Source organism: Heliconius melpomene, chromosome 10 (assembly GCF_056956725.1).
Source record: "Heliconius melpomene rosina isolate 202511_hmr_F chromosome 10, ASM5695672v1, whole genome shotgun sequence".
Classification (NCBI taxonomy): domain Eukaryota; kingdom Metazoa; phylum Arthropoda; class Insecta; order Lepidoptera; family Nymphalidae; genus Heliconius; species Heliconius melpomene.
In genome coordinates, this window is record NC_140398.1 from 15,032,529 (window position 1) to 15,051,345 (window position 18,817).

The following is an 18,817-nucleotide window of genomic DNA, read 5'->3' on the forward strand; positions in this document are numbered from 1 at the left end:
AACAAACAAAACAAAATATATAAATACTTACTAAGAGGCAGCGTCTTTGTATGATTTTGGTATATCACCTTCTACGAGAAGGCCACTCCCAGCGGCCTCCATTTCATTTAGTAGCGCGACATATGCTTCAATTTGTTCATCTACAAATACAAATATTGTTAATAAATATACAAATTAACGCACCTACATGCAACAAATAGTATAAATTTTCAAAATAAGTATGTACTAAACTTAAACGACTAAATTGTAAAAATAATGAACATACCTGGTTTTGTAACGTTAGCTGACAGATACAATGCCACTTCTACAATGTGATCTGAAAAATCCAAGCAACAATAATATAGTTAAAAATATTCTTTGGGATTTATTAAGGTATCTAAATCAAAAATTGTATTTTTTTTTTTATTATTTTATTAGTACCATTTAACAATACATACAAAAAGTTAAACTGTTTGTGAGTTTGACTGCAGGATCTCGAGTCTCTTTACATATGATTTCAATTAAAATTACATTGATATTAGATCAAAATTAAATTAAGAAGTATTTTTCGGTACCTTTCATTGACGATATTATTTTTCGTGGCATTGACCGACATTTTACAATATCTTCTAACTTCTTTGTTAGGCGATATGCCACTTGCGAACATGGCTCATTTACTTCTAATGATGATGTTTTCTTAAGTCTAATATAACAAAAACAAAAAATCCTTATAGTATTTAGTTTTTCTAAGAAACTCTATTTATAATAATTATTAAGGACCACCTTTGAGCTGCAAAGAAAAATGTTTCAGTAGCACCATCCACTTCTATCAATATTTCATTCCCTCGCTTCTGCATTTCCGATATAAGCGCTACTCCGACGAGAACTTTAAAACCTATAAAATAGTTTTATAATACAATATAATATTTATTCTTATTATTTATTTGATACAAAACTAGTGTATTACTAAAAAGCTTAAATATTAATTATTGTAAGAATTTTAATAATTTTATTAACAAATATCTTTTACTTTCTGCTATAAAATCGTATAATAATCTACAAATATTATCAAGAAAATAAAGCTTATGCAAATGTACTTACTTTTCGAAACAAAATATTCCGAAAGAATTCCTGCTGACTCTATAACGACGTCTGAAAAAAATTAGTAATAATTATTAACGTAAAAAATTTGTAATTTATAATGTGCAATACCTACAAGGTATACTTTTATAATAATACCTTGCATTACGTCGTGCATGTTTGCGGGAGTGCTGTCACCAACGAGATTGTTGAGCTTTCGTTCAAATTTTATATGAAGACGAGCAGTGTCGCCACAATGTTTCACCGATTTGTCCACTTTCATGGCTGGTTCCATTGTCAACCTGCATATTAAAACTACTATGGAATGGATAAATTATTCTATTTTATTAATAACTAGCGGACCCGGACGCGGCTACGCCTGCTTGAAATATAAGAATATAATTTCTATAGAAATATAATTTCAATCTAGATGGAATGCTAAAAGTGATTATTATATTTATTTTTTTCATAAGGATGAATATCAAAATGGCGCGGTTGCGTAGCGACGACGGTTGTTATTAACATGGCAGAATAAATTGCATGTCAAATTAGAAAGTATTTTAATTTATTAGTATATATGTGTAATATAATGTTATATAGCCTATAGCACTTCTGAAGAAGGCAGCTTTCATACAAAACAAAAACAAAGTAAATCGAACCAGTAGATCCAGAGATCTTAGCGTTCAAACAAACAAACAAACAAACAAACTCTTCCGCTTTATTATATTAGTATAGATATCCTTTTCCTGTAATGCTTGGTCTTAATAAATAAAATATTACAAAACATCAATGGCGTACAGTAAAAAGATAATGCGAGAGATTGGATTAGATCACCAAGGCACTCAGTCTTACAAGATTTGGGGCCACGGTAGTAGCCCCGTCATACAAGAGGGGTACCTTCTACATACCTTTACTCGAAATGCCGTTGTCGTTTCTTAGATCACTATATATAGAATATTACATAGTATAGACCTTAACTTGTATGTATTAGTAAAATTTATATTTGTATATTTAAGAATATGGGGGTAACTATATATTTTAACCATTTAGCAGCTTCCGAGTGTGTCAGTTCAGTATGAGGCTGCTTGTAGAACACCTCCTCGCCGCGAGCGCGCAGCTTATTATGAAGAATTTGCAAAGCATGCTCACGATCGACATCACCTTCAAATTTTTAAATCAATTAAAATATTATTGTGTTCGATTCCCATTCGGGGCAATGAGTTATTATTTATTAATATTTCTCGAAAATTCAGCGGGAAGCGGGAAATCGAATGTTTTAAACAGGTTCCATCTATATACCCAAATATATAAAAAAATATAATAGCATTAAACACATTAATTTACATTATTAACGTTTCTAGAATATGAAATATCCTATTATAAGCTTGCTCTAGCATACTCGTACAATTTATTGTTGCTATATCACAATATCTCTTATATGCTAATAATTATTTTAAGTATGTGAATACCTTCAGCCACCTGGTCAGGTTTTTGGCCCGATTTTCTTTTAGCTTCCTCAAGTTCTGCAAGTGAGACGATAGAGCTTAAATTTTATGATTACTATGTCACAATATATCTTATATATTCATATTGACAGTAAACGCGACTGGTTCCCCCACAAACCCCCCCCCCCCCTCCCTTTGGTGAAATATTTATTTAAATTTATATTTAATTTTTTTCGCTCTGGTGGCGAAGCAAAGCGAGGCGTTAAGTTCCACGACTCAACATGCAATGCCTCCAAAATTCGACGGAATGTGGGGAACGGAGTTTTTTAACACTAGGTTTTCAACACCTTTATCTACCCCGCTGGTAAATACAGCGTGGAGCTGAATTTATTTTAAATATTTGAAAACCTTTAGCCTTTCTTCTAGCTTCTTCTTCTGCCATCCTTCTTAATCTGTCCTCCCTTTCTTTGTCATGATCATCTCCACGAGGAATACTAGTTCTTTTAGAGCTCGTGTCATCTGCCATACTCGCTGCCGTATCATCACTTAATGACGGTGGTGGTGGAGCTGGTGGTTTATCTCTAAGATATTACATACATGCTTAGTGTCAGTCTATCACTATTTATTCAACAATAGTACATTTTAAAGATGGCCAAAAAAGATAGAAAGATAGATAGCGGTCTTGTCCACCATTATGGCGGTAATGCTATCTATCCACGTGCCAACTTCCCCAATCATAAGAAATATTTGTATGGTTGTATAAAATTTATCATGTAATCGGTAATTAACATATTTTGTAATCAATGAATTTAAATTTATTTATATATAATGTTTATATTTTTTAATGAATGTAGATCATAGTGTTATAGTTAAGTTAGCAAGTGGCAACTGAAATGAATTACTGGATTCTCTTAAGGAGATATTGTATAAATATAGAAACATCAGTACTGAAGTAAGAATTAAAATAAATAAAATACTATTTATAAATAGAATTAAGGCTTAATATCTATCTATCTTTAATATCTTAAAGAACTAAACATACCTAACCAAAAACAAGTAACAACAATTTATATTTTAAATACTTAGATTAAAAATGTAGTATATGAACAAAATGTACCTCAAGACATTAATATAATTAACCAGTTAAAAGTCTATTTGAGCATTAACATTAAAATTATACCCTGAGTTGGAATTGGTAAACTAAAGTACGTACTTTTCTGTTTCCTTTGTGGCATCTATAGATTTTTGTAAAGCTGCAAGTGCCTTCGCATCTAAGCCACCTTAAAGTTTGACATTATTATGTCTATAATTATTTATATATTTCCTTTCTTTTTGCGTTAGGCCGCAGCCTGTTGTAAGTAAAGTAGGCAGAGGGAACCTGGGAACAATGCGTTAAGACACTCCTTTCCCATTAAAACACTTCCGTTTCCGACATTCGTTGAATTCTGGAGGCTTCATTACCAGAGCGAGGAAATGAAAATATTTAATATTTTATAACCAACCCACAACCTGTCATACTTATAGTGGCATCCCAGTGTTCCTGCGCAACGACTAGCCTCGTTTGGTTTAAGTTTTTTTTAAATTTCAACAATTTTCAAAATAAATAATATTTCAGACTTACATTCTTCTGTAGCTATTCCAGCTATGTATTTTGTTGTAATCTCAGACGTATCTGAAAATGTATTAATCTCATTATTCTTTTAAAATACGACCGACCTACATCTAAGGAGGTTCTACCTAAGAGGTGAGCGCAATTTACATAATGCGCAAAAGATATTAGAAAAGATGAATAATATTGACATATTAAAGTAACATAAGCATATTAACATATTAATTTAAAAAAATAACGGTATTAACTTTATACCGTTATTTTTTTCAATTTCACGCTAGAAAATATAGAGCATATGACAAAGAACCGAGCTGTGAGAATTTATTGCGAAAATACTTTGTTCTCCTCTTTCTACTCAAATTAGAGATCCGTTTGGTGGCGGAACTTAACCGTACACTGCGCCTATCAGAGCTGGTAAACAGAAAATAGTACCTAATATATAATTTCGATGCATGAGAAACGGTTTCAATGCACAAATATCGCATTTACTGTTAGACGCTGTTTGCCTACGCCAGGAAGGCCTTAGTAATATTTATTATTAAATATTTTATCTCACCTGGGACATACGGTTTTGATTTTTCTGAAACACTAGTAGTAGGAATGGCCTTTATTTTATCAGAGACTATATCTTCAAGAACAGGTGACGGTCTCTGTCCACCAAAGTGAGAGGCTGTTTCTAACCTAAATATCAAATAGCCTCATTTTTTTTAAATAACTACTTTTAAGAAAATTAATGAGAAAATTAATAAATATAATGTTACATTATTTAACAAGTAACGTACATTTGTGCTCCTTGTTCGTGAGTCTTAGAAAATTTCCCAACAGAAATAAGTTCTTTGTCCTTTTCCTTTTTCATCTCATCATGTAATACTTGCATCACTTCAGCTACATAAGAAAAGTAAAGATGTATGAAATAGCATTATAATAACTTATATTAATGTAATACAATATATTCATTACTTTAGCGTTCACTATCCAAGCAAAAATCGTCTTTTATATATTTATATATTTTATTTTAAGCATTTTCCGCATCTAGCGGAGTAGGCAAAGAGAATGTAGTGTTGAGACATTCTGTTCCCAGTTCTCCGCTTGAGTTCGAGACAATGGTGGCAGAACTCAATGCTGCATTTTGTCTACGAAAACGGGGAAATTAAATTATTAATTCTTTTAAGTGGAGATCGAACCTACAACTGTCGCGTCCAAAGGCCGGCACCGCATCTGTAGCTCCTCTGGTGTTGCACAGGGTCGTGGGCGGCGGTGATCATTTACCCTCAGGTATATTTGTTTGCCTTGTCTTTTTCCATAAAAGAAACTCTACCATTGAGTCACGATGGCCAGAATATAAATTACATTTATTTTATAATGTTGATGTCTCACCTCTTCCTTTTACCATATCGCTTAGGTACGCTGCCCCTTCGTTAGCTGGTTCTGAAACAATAGACATTATGTGTATGTTATAAGACCTATAATTACTTTTAAATATAATTATTTTATAAATTATATTAAATTTACGTTTGAGAGCGGTTTGTAACTTCTTTTCTGGGATAACACCATTTACTTTTTCCAGCATCTGTTGTTTCGTATTTTCGTCTTGTGCTTTAGTTGATCCGACAGGTGCTTTCATTATTCTAAGAATTTAAATATTTTATTATTACACAATTAATTGTATAATAAATTTAAACTAGGTATACATATATATATATTTATTCCTTACTCTTCTCCACCTTCAGTATAAGTTACTTTGTAAATGCCTTCCTTCACTAATATTTCGTCTCCTTTTCGAGCCATCAAGTCAGCCAAAACTCGTCGTTTATCATCTTCACCTAAGGTAGGTGAATTCATTATTATGATCTTTTTGCAATTAAATTATAAATAGCATAGGCAAATATGATACAGGCCAAAGCGGAAAAAAAACTAAAGTACTTAGTCTACATTGATACTAAACTAAACGAATTAAACTAAACAAAATTACATAAATAATGTTAAGATCCCTTAAGGAGACTTAAATCCTTCCGATCCGATCCTTTTTACAAATTAATAATGATTAATTTCAATCTACAAAGTAAATTACATATGTTACTTTGTATGAGAAAAATAAAATAAAAACAAAAAGAAAACTTACTCTCTGGGAACGGTGCTGCTAGAAACTTGGAACTGTCATCGACAATTGCTGTAACAAAATGTAATGGATCTTCATAATGGTGAGAATAAATTTAATCATAACAATAATGTATAACACATAAGAGTTTATATTAAGCATACAATAGAAAATACTAAAATTATAAATTATAATTAAAAACCTATAAAATTAAAACAATATATATTTTACCGGGCATATGTTTAGCATGCTGAGGGTCTGGTTTCTTTTCAGTTAAACTTGTTAATTTTTCTCTAACAGATTCATATGCTCCTTTATCAACTTTGTCGTTTGCCAAAGAATTTGCATTTTCTATTCTAAAAAGATAAAATATTGTTAGCGAACTGCGTGTAAAAGAGGGTAGATGTAGGTGAAAGCAGTGGAATTGTGTCAAACGGGAGCAGTTGCTTGTAGCCAACGGCCTCTATTAGAAGGAAACTAGTGTGAAGTATTGTTATTGGGTGATACATATCTCTTATAGCAATTACGTAGATTCTTTTTCCGAATACGTTAGAAACATACAGACGATATGCGTTTTATTTGGTTTTTTTTTAAAACGTTAACCGCTTTCGATTTTTAACAATATAATAATATTTAGCACTTTTCTTACTTGCATTTTTTTAAATAATTTATATATTAATAATTAAAAAATAATAATTCTTAAAATAAAAAAGTTACCTCCTCGCGCCATCAACGTAACTTTGTTGATAGCCCTGCATTTGACCAAGTGGGGTTTCGCCCTGTTCTTTCATTATATTAACTAAATGCTGCAAAGCTTCACCTAACAGATATTAAAATAAATTAAAAAAAAATTTAAATTGGCATTAGTCTGCAATGATGTAGGTTGTCCAATTAAATACAATTATTGCAAACAATAGTATAATAGAATACTTACTCCTGTACAAAAATGTACAATACAAACGTTTAAAAAACAAAACATTTAATCTAATTATAGTTCTTTAATTTACCCCTACTACATCCAATTTTAAATGCAACGAAAAAAATATATTTTATTTTTATACCTTTCTCACTTCCAACTTTCGCCAAATGCTTAGAAGCATCTTCCATTGTCTCTAAAAGTACAAAATGATAATAATTAAATAATTATATAGTCTTATAATTAAACATGTAACAGAACATGTCAATTCTGTAAAAATATAACATAGATAATAACCGCTTAAATTGCTTGTGATAGTTGGAGCTAACCGTGTGGGCATTGTATGTTTCATTTCTGTACATATTGCATGTTGTAACATTTCACATTTAGGGTCACTCTCCAAAGCTCCAGCATATTTTAATCTAAAAAGGAATATTACATTACCTATTTATTTATAACAACCGTTAAAAGTAACCGTTTAGATTTACGGTAAGAAAAGTGAGAGAGTGAGAATAGGTATTTAATTACTTTTATTCCATAACAGACAAGAGAGCCTACTGTGAAGATTTTCCGTCCTCCATTCATGCTGATAATATATTTTATGTTATGAGCAAATTTGCTTAATGTAGGTAAATAAACTATTTTAAAAATCTTTTTAACTATTTACTAACACTTCAGCTGCATCAGCGTATGTCTGACCAAAAGCTTTATACTTGTAAAGTGATTTGGATCCCAGAGATTGTTTAACCGCTGCCAAGAAGTTCAATGGATACCGTTCACCGGCTGCACCACCTTTACATATTAAAAGATTTATATATTTAGAAGATTATAGCTAAAAATATATTTAATTATATATTTTAATTATTTCGTCTTATTTTAAGTACATATATTTAAAATTATGTTATAATAACTTTGAAATGTTATGTTATTAATTTGAAAATACGAGTATATCTCATTGTACGTATTACGAATGACATCGTCATTTGGAGTTAATATTTAAAAAATATTTTAGTTAGCAAGGTTTAGTGAAACAAAGCGTGATATTGTTGTTGTTGAGTAGAAAATGGAGAACTTGTGAGAATACTAACTAATGTGTGTGCATGAACGTAGGAAATGAAAGAAGATTAATAATGAATGATAATGTAAATATTGTAATATATTAAGTATTAATATGCATATTTTACTTAACTTACTTCTCATAGCAATCGGTTGAGATAAATATCTCGATGCGTCTTGAATTAACGCTGTAAATATAATATAATAAATATTTTTTATTTCACTTTTCATAATTATGGCAATACATTATAGCGTTTCTTAAACTAACTTTATTTTAAAAATATAGAAAGGAAATGAATATAACATATCTATATATAACCTTTTACAGCTAATTTCATATCGGGCGTAACTTGGCCTTCCATGTCTCTAGTGAGATTGGATTTCGCCTCATCAGCAATATCTTTTATAGGCAAATAAGGCACCACATTCGGGGCGTTCTCAAGTCTGTCAAACATATATCTTTGTAAAATTGTTACAAATATATAATACTTATGTATATTGATTTAATTATTTGAAATTGAGCTTTTATACATGTAAGTTTATCTAACAAGATAGAATTTTAACATTTTTAATCTAAACATATTATTTTTACTAAATCTTTCTTACTCATAAGCTGCGGTGTCATAGTTCATGATATAATTATTTCTTTTCGCCAATACGACACTTGGTTTGCTTTTCATCATTTTGAGTAAAGTTTGCATAGCTCTATCTGCAAGTGCAATATTAATAAAATAAATTAAATATTAATTTTGTGAAGTTCATTAAAAGTATTTATTAAAAATTAATTAAATTGGAAAGATGGCGATTGAAAATTATTAATTAATTATTCTATAGTATGCTTTTGTGAAAATGCAGATATAACTTGCCTCTGTCCCTTACAAATGCCGATAGATAATTAGCACACCGCCCAATGACATCTGAAACATAAAAATAACGTCAAACAAATCAAATTGTTGATTTTGTAAAAATCAGTCAAACGTATAAAGAAACAATAAGTACCATTCATATCCCTCACTAAGATCTTTGGAGTAGCCACATCAACGACTTTATGTAAAGCATTTTTAAAAACTAGAAGTTTTGATTCATCTGGAACTACTCCGCAAAGTCCTGGCGCTGATTTCAATCTGAATAAAAACAACATTTATTATATGCGACTGTAAACGCGACGGTTGTGGGTTCGATTCCCACTCGAGGAAATGAAATAATTATTTAAATTTATATTTTCATTTCTTCGCCCTGGTGTCGAGGCAAAGCACGGGGTTGAGTTCCGCTACTCAGCACACAATACCTCCAGAAGTCGACAAAAAGTGGGGTACGAAGTGTTTTCACATTAGGTTCCCTCTGCCTACCTTGCTGTGTGCGGGATACAGTGTGAAGCTTCTAAGATTGTAGGTTGTTTTTCTTCTTCTCGCAGGTCGAAGCTTACCCTTATAATCTCAAAATTAAAAAAGGCAATGGATACAAATTTCTAGTAGTATTTTATAGAAATAAAACTGAAATTTTACACGTATGCTGCTGCAAAATTTGTATTGACACATGGAAATTGTGGTGTAAAATTTTCAAAGCCCTTCTTTTCCAATTCCTTAATGAGAATATCAAAGGCGGGACCTCTTTCAACTGCAAATTTTATTGCATTTATTTTAATATATAGGTACATATATCTCATTCACATCACATAATATTTACACTATAAAATTACAAAAATATATATACACTTTTCTAGTGCCATAAATAATATCCTTCTATATAATATAATGTTATAAATATAAAATTTTGATAGAGTAGATGTTTGTTCATTTTCTCGAAAACTACTGAACAGATTTAGATGAAATTTTACAGTAACAGAATAACATGTAGGCCACAATTTATATAAAGTGTATATGTATTAGAAAAAGTTTAAGCGCTAGTATGTAATATACGATACTTTTGTAATTTTACAGTGCGATTATTAAAATTTGTTACTTACTTTCATCAATTGCACGTTGTGATAGATATTTTGAACATAAATTCAAAGTGTCTGGAATAAGAAAATAAATAAGGTTTGAAAGATATTTTTTATACTCATGGTATCTAACAGAATATACTTTTATTAAATAAGCGAATCAATTTTACATTTTTAAATATAAATTATTATAAAAAAGATACATTTAAAAATATAAAAAACCACACTTCCGAGGGCGGGACAAGGGTCCAAGCCATCGGTGGCTAGGGCTCCAGAGAGAGGAACCTCCGCACAATACGTGCCGTCTCAAGTAACACTGCCTTCTGTATCCGGTTCTTGATCCAACAGCTAAGCGATAGCCTCTTAAGGTGTTGGTCGAGGCTTTTCGCTATTAAACCGTTAACCGAAACCACTATTGGCACAATGATAGTCGCATTGACATCCCACATGGCGGTAATCTCATGGGCTAGGTCCAAATATTTAGATTGTTTTTCTTTTTCGGCCTTCACGAGATTTTCATCATGTGGGATAGTAACGTCAACAATCACTGCGCGGCGCGCCGCTCGGTCTACTAGTACTATATCAGGTCTATTGGCAACAATATACCTGTCAGTAATAATAGACCGATCCCAGTAGAGCAAAGCACAGCTATTTTCAAGAACAGACATGGGATTGTACCTGTAGTAAGGCACCTCCAATTCTACAAGGCCATATTGAAGACCAAGTTGCTGGTGTATTATCTTGGCTACTTGATTGTGTCTATGCAAATACTCGCCATTAGCAAGATGAGAACAACCAGAGACAATATGTCTGAGGGACTCCCCAGGTCGATGACACGCCCGGCAGATGTCGATAGTGCCATCTTTCATAATATGTCTCTGGTAGTTCCGTGTCTTGATAACTTCGTCCATAATTGCACAGACAAAACCTTCAGTTTCTCCGAAAAGATCCCCGAACTGTAACCAAGATAATGATGAAACAGTATCCACGTCCTGGCCCACTAGGGCTCTATGGAATCTACCATGCAGCTCCTTGCTCTTCCATACAGCCATGCGATCAGAAGTAGTAAGTACTACAGGCCGACGCCAGTTCTCTTTGCCCAAGGAAAGAGGGGTAAGGCCTTTGTCAACTGTTAATATCTGTATCTAATATTATTAAAAATGTTACCATTTGTATTATAAATGCAATAATTTAGTTGCTTTACTAATTTTGATCTAGTAAGGTCAGGTCAGGTAATTTGTTCAGCATCGTTACCTTTCATGTCATCTTTTAGGTTGGCTGGAGTTTCATTTTGTGTAAGTTTAGATAAATTTGAATGAATTTCTTGAGATAAATTAGGATCATCGTGGTCACTCTCCAAGCCTCTTGCGTTTTCTAGTCTATGTATAGAACATAATTTTGAATAAAATGTTTCCACCAAATTTTAATTTTCAAACTTAATAATAATATGTATTTATGTTTAAGTCTCATTTACTATTTACTGCTTTGTGTCAATAGCTCAATATATTTATAATTAATGAGTAAAAACTTAAGCTAATATTGTAAATTGATTTATTCTTACTCCGTTGCGGCATTTGCATAGCTTCTTTTGGCTTTTCCTTTTTGATATAATTGATCGTTACCTTTAGCGCGCATGGCCTTTACTAATAATTTGAATGCTGGACCTTTATCTTCTATAAATAAAAAAAATAACATTGACAAAAAATACAAACAAAAACATAGACCATAGACAGATAGAAAATTGTTAAATAATATCGAACCCACAACCATCATGTTTACAGTCATACGTTTAAGTCGCTGCACCACGACAGCCTCATATGGCTATTAAAAATGTTTTATAAACAATATAAACAAAATAAGTTTCATATTCTATACTTACTGTTAAATTCAGCATGCTGAGCTAGAAAATTTGAGCAAATTTCCACCATGTCTGAAACACCACAAGTTATAAATAGTAATTATTTCTATGCTAACTAAATGATTGTAGATTCATTAACGGAATATTTTAATGGGGAGTGGGGTGTTTTAACACTAGGTAATCGGTATATCACTTGAAGTTAAAGAAAAGTATAACGTTTTCATATCTATTTGCATGATTTCGTATAAAATAAATCAAATCAAATTTAAAATATGATAAGACTTTTTTTACCATTAATTTTCATTACTATTGAAACAAAATACCTTTCATATATGGAGCAATATTGTTGGGTGTGTTAGGTTTTGCAACCGCAGTTAGGTCACCATTTATTTTACTCGCTAATGTAGTATTGTACTCTGTTGCGTTAAAATCTGATGTTTCCTTTAACCTAGAAGCAATAGAGTTTGGTATGTTATTGATATTTTAATAATAAAACAATTATTTTGAATAGTAAGACGTTTTACGTACTCGTTCGCCGCTTCTGTATAGGTCTGCTGAAATTTTCCATAGGAAAGCAACTCTTGATCTTCTTTTTTATACATAGATTCTGTTAAAATCATAAAAGCTTCCAACATTTCACCTGGTTACATAATGAGATAATATGATTATAAGTAAGCCGCTTGTATTAATTAATATATTAGCAATATTGTGATGACAAAAGTTAAAGGGACTTACCAGTGAAATTTAAATATGCCGGTTGTGCTGAAAAAAGAATATAATAAAGTAGGAATACAAAAACTAACATGATTATAGAAATAAAGTGAGAATACAGAAACGTAAGAAGTGTGCTATTAATACTCACGGACTTTCAGAAGACCACCCTGAAAATAAAATAATAAAATATTTTTAATATATAAAAATAAGGCTTTTATTATCAAATACTTTTCAAGAAAATTGAATCATCCTTCATTGTCCACATCAACACAAGTGAACACAAATAAACTTTTCTTAATAAAATAAAGAAATGGAGAATGAAGAATGATTAAAAAATACAATTTAACAATATTATAACGATTTTATGTTACCTTATTAGTGTTCACTTGTGATTGAAGGAAAGGGTGAAAAATATAAAAAAAATATAATGTTCATTAATTTTACAATTTTTTTATTAAAAATATCATGCAAGTGTAGTTGATTGTAGTTTTTTCTAATGGCCGGTTCTGATACTGTTTCTAAGCTGTTAATGTCCAATTTATCTTCTTTCAATATTATTATAATTATCTCAACACGGTCCTAGGAATAATTATGTCTTTAGAAATGAAATTTAACATACGTGAAGGACAAAAAAAACATTTTTTTCAAGGTAAGTATTTTTAACTTAGGAATAATAAGCATTAACTATATATATGTTCTAGACGTAACGAGACAAAGAGCGGCTCACAAATAGTTATGTTTGACTTATGGTTCTTTCTGCATAGTTCGAAAAATGCAGAAAATTATGTAATATAATATAATACTTACACCGCCCATCATATTCAGAAAATTATCTGTAAAAGTTACTTCTCCCATCTCACCCGCTCCTGCAATGTCTGCAAGAAAGAAAATTTTATAAATTATTTTAATTATTATTTTGATAATGTACTTTCAACTTTTAATTTTGGTCTTCTCACGCGTTCTCTGCGTTGTTATTTTATAATTTTACCAAAATCGATATTTTTTTTACGAGAAATCTGCTGATTGGTTTTTTATCTTTGTTTTGTAGTCCTCCGTACAAAGATGCTAACTCTTTAAAAATGTTAAAAATATTTAATAAAATAGTATATATACTCCATCGAAATGGAATTATTACTAATATCTAGTTTTTACGTCAAACTGCATAACACATGATATCACTCACACACTTTCACTTTTATAATATTAGTATATTTTATTACCTATTCTTTAGGCAAGCTTGTCTTCGAAGCCCCAGGCGTGGTGCCCGGTGTAACGCCTTCACTTGACACAGCACCTTCCGATGCAGCCATGCTTTTTTCCACTTCTACCCGACAAAAGGAAACAGGCAGACCGTTTATTCTAGACTAGTCCGTTTTCCGATAATCGTATTTATCAAGAAACAATTTATGAATACAGAGAAAATATTGCACCAGCAATAATAATTGAGTTATCTTTAACATTGCACGTAATAGCAAAACAGCAAAAACCTTAGCATAAGTTATGTCATATCAAGTTACCTTGATTGCAGCAAGAATTGTAGAAGAATCACAGATTTGAACGCCATGCTATCAATTCTATAACTAATAGTACAAAATTATTACATTGAAGCTCACCATTATCCTCATCGAAATCCATCATCAGCATGCGATCATCACTCTCTGCAAGGATTTCGTCGATCCAAACCGTCACCTAAGGGCGAAGCAAACTATATTTAAAATTTAAAAATTAAACCGACAATATAGCTGGAAAGCTATATTGCTTAGCTTTTGCAGAAGGAGTTCCTCCTTCTGGAGGGAAGCTATGCTGTGCAATGAAACTCTGAATATTGCCTAAGTTGGAATTCATTTAAATAAAAATATATATCTCGGTATGACCTTTAGTTAGCATACGTGCTAGGAAGCCTGAGTAGATCACCATACCCAAATAATATCCAATTCTAATACACGCATACAAACATGTCAAACTGATTATTCTTCTTTTTTGAAGTCGGTTAGGAAAGAAAATAATTTCTACCCTTTTAATTCCATACATATTAAAGCATTGCTAACTTTAAGTGCGCTGAAACATATAGTAGTACCTTATCCGACATCTCCATTATGAACTTGGCTTTTGGATGAGTACAACGTCTAGAAGGCACGTTCATATGCATGTAGCAGCATATATCTTCCAAGATAATATTTGACAACCGAAGCATTCTATAAACGTTTTATGCTTCTGATATTATTTTGAAATATTTATAAGTTTTTAAAAATCTGACGTTAACGTATTGAAAGTTTAGCCATCTTCTTTATTTTATGTTCACGCTGTATCCCGCGCATAGCAGGGTAGGTAGAGGGTACATGGGAACCTAGTTTTAAGACACTCCGTTCTCGTTCCCCACTTTTCGCCAAGTTCTGGAGACATTGGGTTCTGAGTGGCGGAACTCAATTCTGAGCTTTGCCTCGTTTCCAGAGCGAAGAAATGAAAATATTAAATGTTTCATTTCATCGAGTGAATTTAAGCTTGTCATACCTAATTATACGGTTCAAAGATAATAGTTGTAGGTACATATCTATCAGCTAAAATACTGGCACATACCTATCAGCTAAAGTATAAGCACCAGGTCTGGAAAGCCGCTGTTGAATACCTCTAGCAAATGCAACAGTAGCATTTCGCGCCCACACAATTCTTTTATCGCCATATAAGGCCATGACGTCTTTCTTTATGCGATTTACACCACGAGCTCTACATATAAAATAAATATTTTTTATTGTCCAAGTTCATGTTCATGCTTGTCATTTTTACATAGATTTTTAGTCTATCTTAAGACATTTTTATAAAAGCTAGGATAGGCAGAGGGAGAGTAGGGTTATGGGCACTCCACTCCTCACTTTTCGCCGAATTCTGGACGTATTGGCGGAATTCAACGCCACGCTTAACCTCAACACCAGAGCGAAGAAATTAAAATACTTATAAAATATTTCATTTCCTCGATTACCTCCTCCAGTCAGCTTGTGGCCCTGCGCCACGACTGACCTCAACTTGCATCCTACATCAAAAGACATTATAATAAATAACACAAATATACTCACGTAGCAACTTTATTCTTTGTTTTTCTAAGATTAATAAAGTATTCATAAGCCTGATCGGGTTTGAAAGGCTCATCTGCATCTAACATTGCTCGGAGTCTAGCGATCTATAATAATTATTTATAAAAAAAAAATGTTATTTTATTAAGATGAGATAATATATTATACTATTAAAAGGTACATGGTATAAGGTACAGTGTGTTTTTAATCAGTCAATGTTATAAAATAATAGGTCTATGTGAAATCTGTACAAAATGTGTGTAAAATGTTATAAAGTTAAAAATTAAATAAAGTGTAATGTATTTGTGCTATATTATTTTTATGGTACGTACGAGGATTTGATTGTTGAAATCATCAAGTATTTTTTTGGGCTCATTACGCATTCAGTCTTATGCTTATAAGCAGATTAGGTGAAATGTTAGTATATTTTTATTCAGCTTTACGCCCGCATGTAGCAGCAGAGTAGGCAGAAAGGGCCTAGTCTTAAAGCATTCCGCTCCCCACTCTCCGACGAATTCAGAAAGTATTGTGTTTTGATTGGAGGAACTCAACGCCGCGTTTTGCCTCGTCACCAGAGTGAAGAATTGAAAATATGAAATAATTGTTACACTTCCTAATGTGAGAATCGAACCACAACCTGTCACGTTTACGCACACACGCTTGTGTCCCTGAACCGTGACTGGCCTCAAGTAGTAATACTGTATTTAGTAAGAATAAAAGCATAAAATAATTCTTTCACATTATACTAACAGTTTCAGCTGGTAGTCTATGAGCGTACTCTCTCCACAAATAAATAATGCTTCGTCGAGGTGGTTTCGACATACGCTCTAAACGATCTGTCAAAACTGCACCGTGGCGGCGAAGGCAGCGCGCGTGGGCAAGGGCAGTACGCTTTGACATTTTGACATCCGTTACTTTAGCTCCCCTTAACAGTAATTACAATGTTAGAGCCGCAAAAAACTGTCGGGAAATTTTATGGCGCAAAATAAACTTTAAAAGATTTATATAAAAATAATATTTAAAGAAACTGGGCAATCATTAAATAAAATAATTATACATTTAAGGTTAAAGTAAAAAAACCAAATAGATTGTACATATTTAAGATTTTATATAGGTATAGCAACTATGCAAATTGTACTTGGCCTTAGCAGGTCTTGGCGGGAGTCGTACAGATTTCCTTGGCGTTGATTTATGCTGTATGCGTAAATCACGGCCTGCTATGATTGTGTCGGCAACTGATGCAGGAGCAGGTTCCGAAGTATACGGTGGGTACGGAGGAAATCCGGCGCCGGTAGTAGTTACTAAAGTAAGAGTTAGATAAATATATAAGAATATATGTATACGAGAAAATTACTCTTTCTTGAATGTTTATTTTTATAATTGACTAGCGGATGCGCGCAGCTTCGCCTGAGCCAATCAGTGGTGATTGAAAAATTTTTCCATACAAACTTTCAATCCCTTATTTGCACTCTTAGGGGGAGAATTCTAGAAAATGATGAAGCACGTGTTCAATTAAATACTTTTAAAAATTTAAATTTCAAATTTTATAAAGATCGGCCGATTTAATTTTTTTTCCATACAAACTTTGAACCCCCATTTCCCCCTTTTAGGGTTAAAATTTTTCAAAATCCCTTCTTAGTGGATGTCCAGATTACGAAAGTAAATATCTGTCCAAATTTCACGTTTCTACGCACAGGTGGTTACGGCTGTGCGTGCGTCTTACCTCAGTCAGTGAGGACAAGTCCTTTTATATATATAGATTTTAATAATGTTTAGGTACTATTTAAACATTTATGTTGGGATAAGTATGAAAATATCAAAATAGAAATATTAAAATGCAACTCAACTGACTGCCGCGCTTTATCTTACCAGGAAAATAAAAAATAATGTAAACAAATTATTCCATCGAATAGTTGTAAGGTCGATAGTCTAAACAATAAATTTCAATAAATATAATTATTAAATAACCTACCTTCAGGTTCAGCGACAGGCATTTCTGCTTGATCGCCGGGTACGCTCTGTTCTGCCATATTAATTATTTAGATAATTTCAGTTTAGCAAATTAGAAACAGTTTCATAGAAATAAATTGTAAATAATGTCTAAATTTTAGACAATCGCTTACAAAGCAAAGTTACCATCATAGGATAACAATAATAAAAATAGAACTTGTTTAAATGTGACAAGAAACTTAGTGGCCAGTAATAATATTTTTCTTCATCCTGCCTATTAGAATAAATAAACCTCGTAAGTACGATTCGCAAGCCTCAAGCTGATGATCTAAGAGCGAATAGTAGCCAGACCTTCGTTATTTTTTAAAGCCTGAAACTTCTGTGCGCATAGACTCAACGCGTACTATTAGGGAATGTGGAGTTTGAGTGGTGGTTTCTTTGGCAGTTATTAGGTAAATAAAATGCAAATAATAGTACCTAACTTTCGTTAACCTACGTCCTATAAATAACTCCTATGCAAAATTTGATATTCCTAGCATATGTAGTTTCTGAGATTTCGTAACGAGTGACCTTTCAATTTTTTAGATATATAAGTTATTTATCATATAAACATACATACACTGATAAAAACACAACATACATACATAAAAATAAAAAAATATATACATACATGCATACATACTGTATATATTTAGGTAAAGTAATTACAATTAAACAAACTAAACTAAAAAAAAAAAATAGTACCCTAAATTACGCACTATTTTTATGTGTAAAAGTTATATAGGTACATTAGTTTTGTACTTTTTACACAATAATTGATTATGTAAATAGAAAAACAGATAATAATTTTTAAATTACATTACATAGATTTAACCATCCTTTAACTCCAGAGCGCCATCTATTGTGCTAATAGCTAAACTATAACCGTTCGATCTTAGTTAAAACATACCTTTTTCTGAGTATAAATAATCAAAAACTATATTTTGCTACCCTTTACAAACTATTTAATTTTTTTTATATTTAATTCAGTAGTTTTTACTATGAAAAAATTTGCTTAAAATATATATATTTTTTATCAACAGTCATGTAATTAAAACGTTCC

At 31.8% G+C, this 18,817-nt stretch overlaps 1 protein-coding gene across 1 annotated transcript in view; it reads right to left on the minus strand.

The window, feature by feature from the left end:
• LOC146535873 (uncharacterized) overlaps positions 1 to 17,795 on the minus strand; it is a 22,808-nt gene extending 5,013 nt beyond the window's left edge. The window contains exons 1-44 of the mRNA XM_085191189.1: positions 17,738 to 17,795; positions 16,904 to 17,114; positions 16,516 to 16,690; positions 15,769 to 15,872; positions 15,275 to 15,421; positions 14,775 to 14,892; positions 14,311 to 14,386; positions 13,505 to 13,572; positions 12,846 to 12,864; positions 12,719 to 12,745; positions 12,512 to 12,623; positions 12,307 to 12,431; positions 12,005 to 12,055; positions 11,687 to 11,798; positions 11,380 to 11,504; positions 10,150 to 10,200; positions 9,689 to 9,800; positions 9,183 to 9,307; positions 9,046 to 9,100; positions 8,790 to 8,888; positions 8,503 to 8,627; positions 8,321 to 8,371; positions 7,799 to 7,919; positions 7,425 to 7,549; positions 7,273 to 7,323; positions 6,929 to 7,031; positions 6,443 to 6,567; positions 6,236 to 6,283; positions 5,828 to 5,936; positions 5,626 to 5,741; positions 5,491 to 5,541; positions 4,896 to 4,998; positions 4,670 to 4,794; positions 4,126 to 4,176; positions 3,718 to 3,784; positions 2,913 to 3,085; positions 2,529 to 2,582; positions 2,103 to 2,220; positions 1,219 to 1,361; positions 1,081 to 1,131; positions 763 to 874; positions 555 to 682; positions 266 to 316; positions 32 to 140 (exon numbers count right to left, since the gene is read on the minus strand). Coding sequence (XP_085047315.1) covers positions 32 to 140; positions 266 to 316; positions 555 to 682; positions 763 to 874; positions 1,081 to 1,131; positions 1,219 to 1,361; positions 2,103 to 2,220; positions 2,529 to 2,582; positions 2,913 to 3,085; positions 3,718 to 3,784; positions 4,126 to 4,176; positions 4,670 to 4,794; positions 4,896 to 4,998; positions 5,491 to 5,541; positions 5,626 to 5,741; positions 5,828 to 5,936; positions 6,236 to 6,283; positions 6,443 to 6,567; positions 6,929 to 7,031; positions 7,273 to 7,323; positions 7,425 to 7,549; positions 7,799 to 7,919; positions 8,321 to 8,371; positions 8,503 to 8,627; positions 8,790 to 8,888; positions 9,046 to 9,100; positions 9,183 to 9,307; positions 9,689 to 9,800; positions 10,150 to 10,200; positions 11,380 to 11,504; positions 11,687 to 11,798; positions 12,005 to 12,055; positions 12,307 to 12,431; positions 12,512 to 12,623; positions 12,719 to 12,745; positions 12,846 to 12,864; positions 13,505 to 13,572; positions 14,311 to 14,386; positions 14,775 to 14,892; positions 15,275 to 15,421; positions 15,769 to 15,872; positions 16,516 to 16,690; positions 16,904 to 17,114; positions 17,738 to 17,795 — 4,280 coding nt within the window. The remainder of the gene's footprint in view (positions 1 to 31; positions 141 to 265; positions 317 to 554; positions 683 to 762; positions 875 to 1,080; positions 1,132 to 1,218; positions 1,362 to 2,102; positions 2,221 to 2,528; positions 2,583 to 2,912; positions 3,086 to 3,717; positions 3,785 to 4,125; positions 4,177 to 4,669; positions 4,795 to 4,895; positions 4,999 to 5,490; positions 5,542 to 5,625; positions 5,742 to 5,827; positions 5,937 to 6,235; positions 6,284 to 6,442; positions 6,568 to 6,928; positions 7,032 to 7,272; positions 7,324 to 7,424; positions 7,550 to 7,798; positions 7,920 to 8,320; positions 8,372 to 8,502; positions 8,628 to 8,789; positions 8,889 to 9,045; positions 9,101 to 9,182; positions 9,308 to 9,688; positions 9,801 to 10,149; positions 10,201 to 11,379; positions 11,505 to 11,686; positions 11,799 to 12,004; positions 12,056 to 12,306; positions 12,432 to 12,511; positions 12,624 to 12,718; positions 12,746 to 12,845; positions 12,865 to 13,504; positions 13,573 to 14,310; positions 14,387 to 14,774; positions 14,893 to 15,274; positions 15,422 to 15,768; positions 15,873 to 16,515; positions 16,691 to 16,903; positions 17,115 to 17,737) is intronic.
• Between the last annotated feature and the right edge of the window lie 1,022 nt (positions 17,796 to 18,817).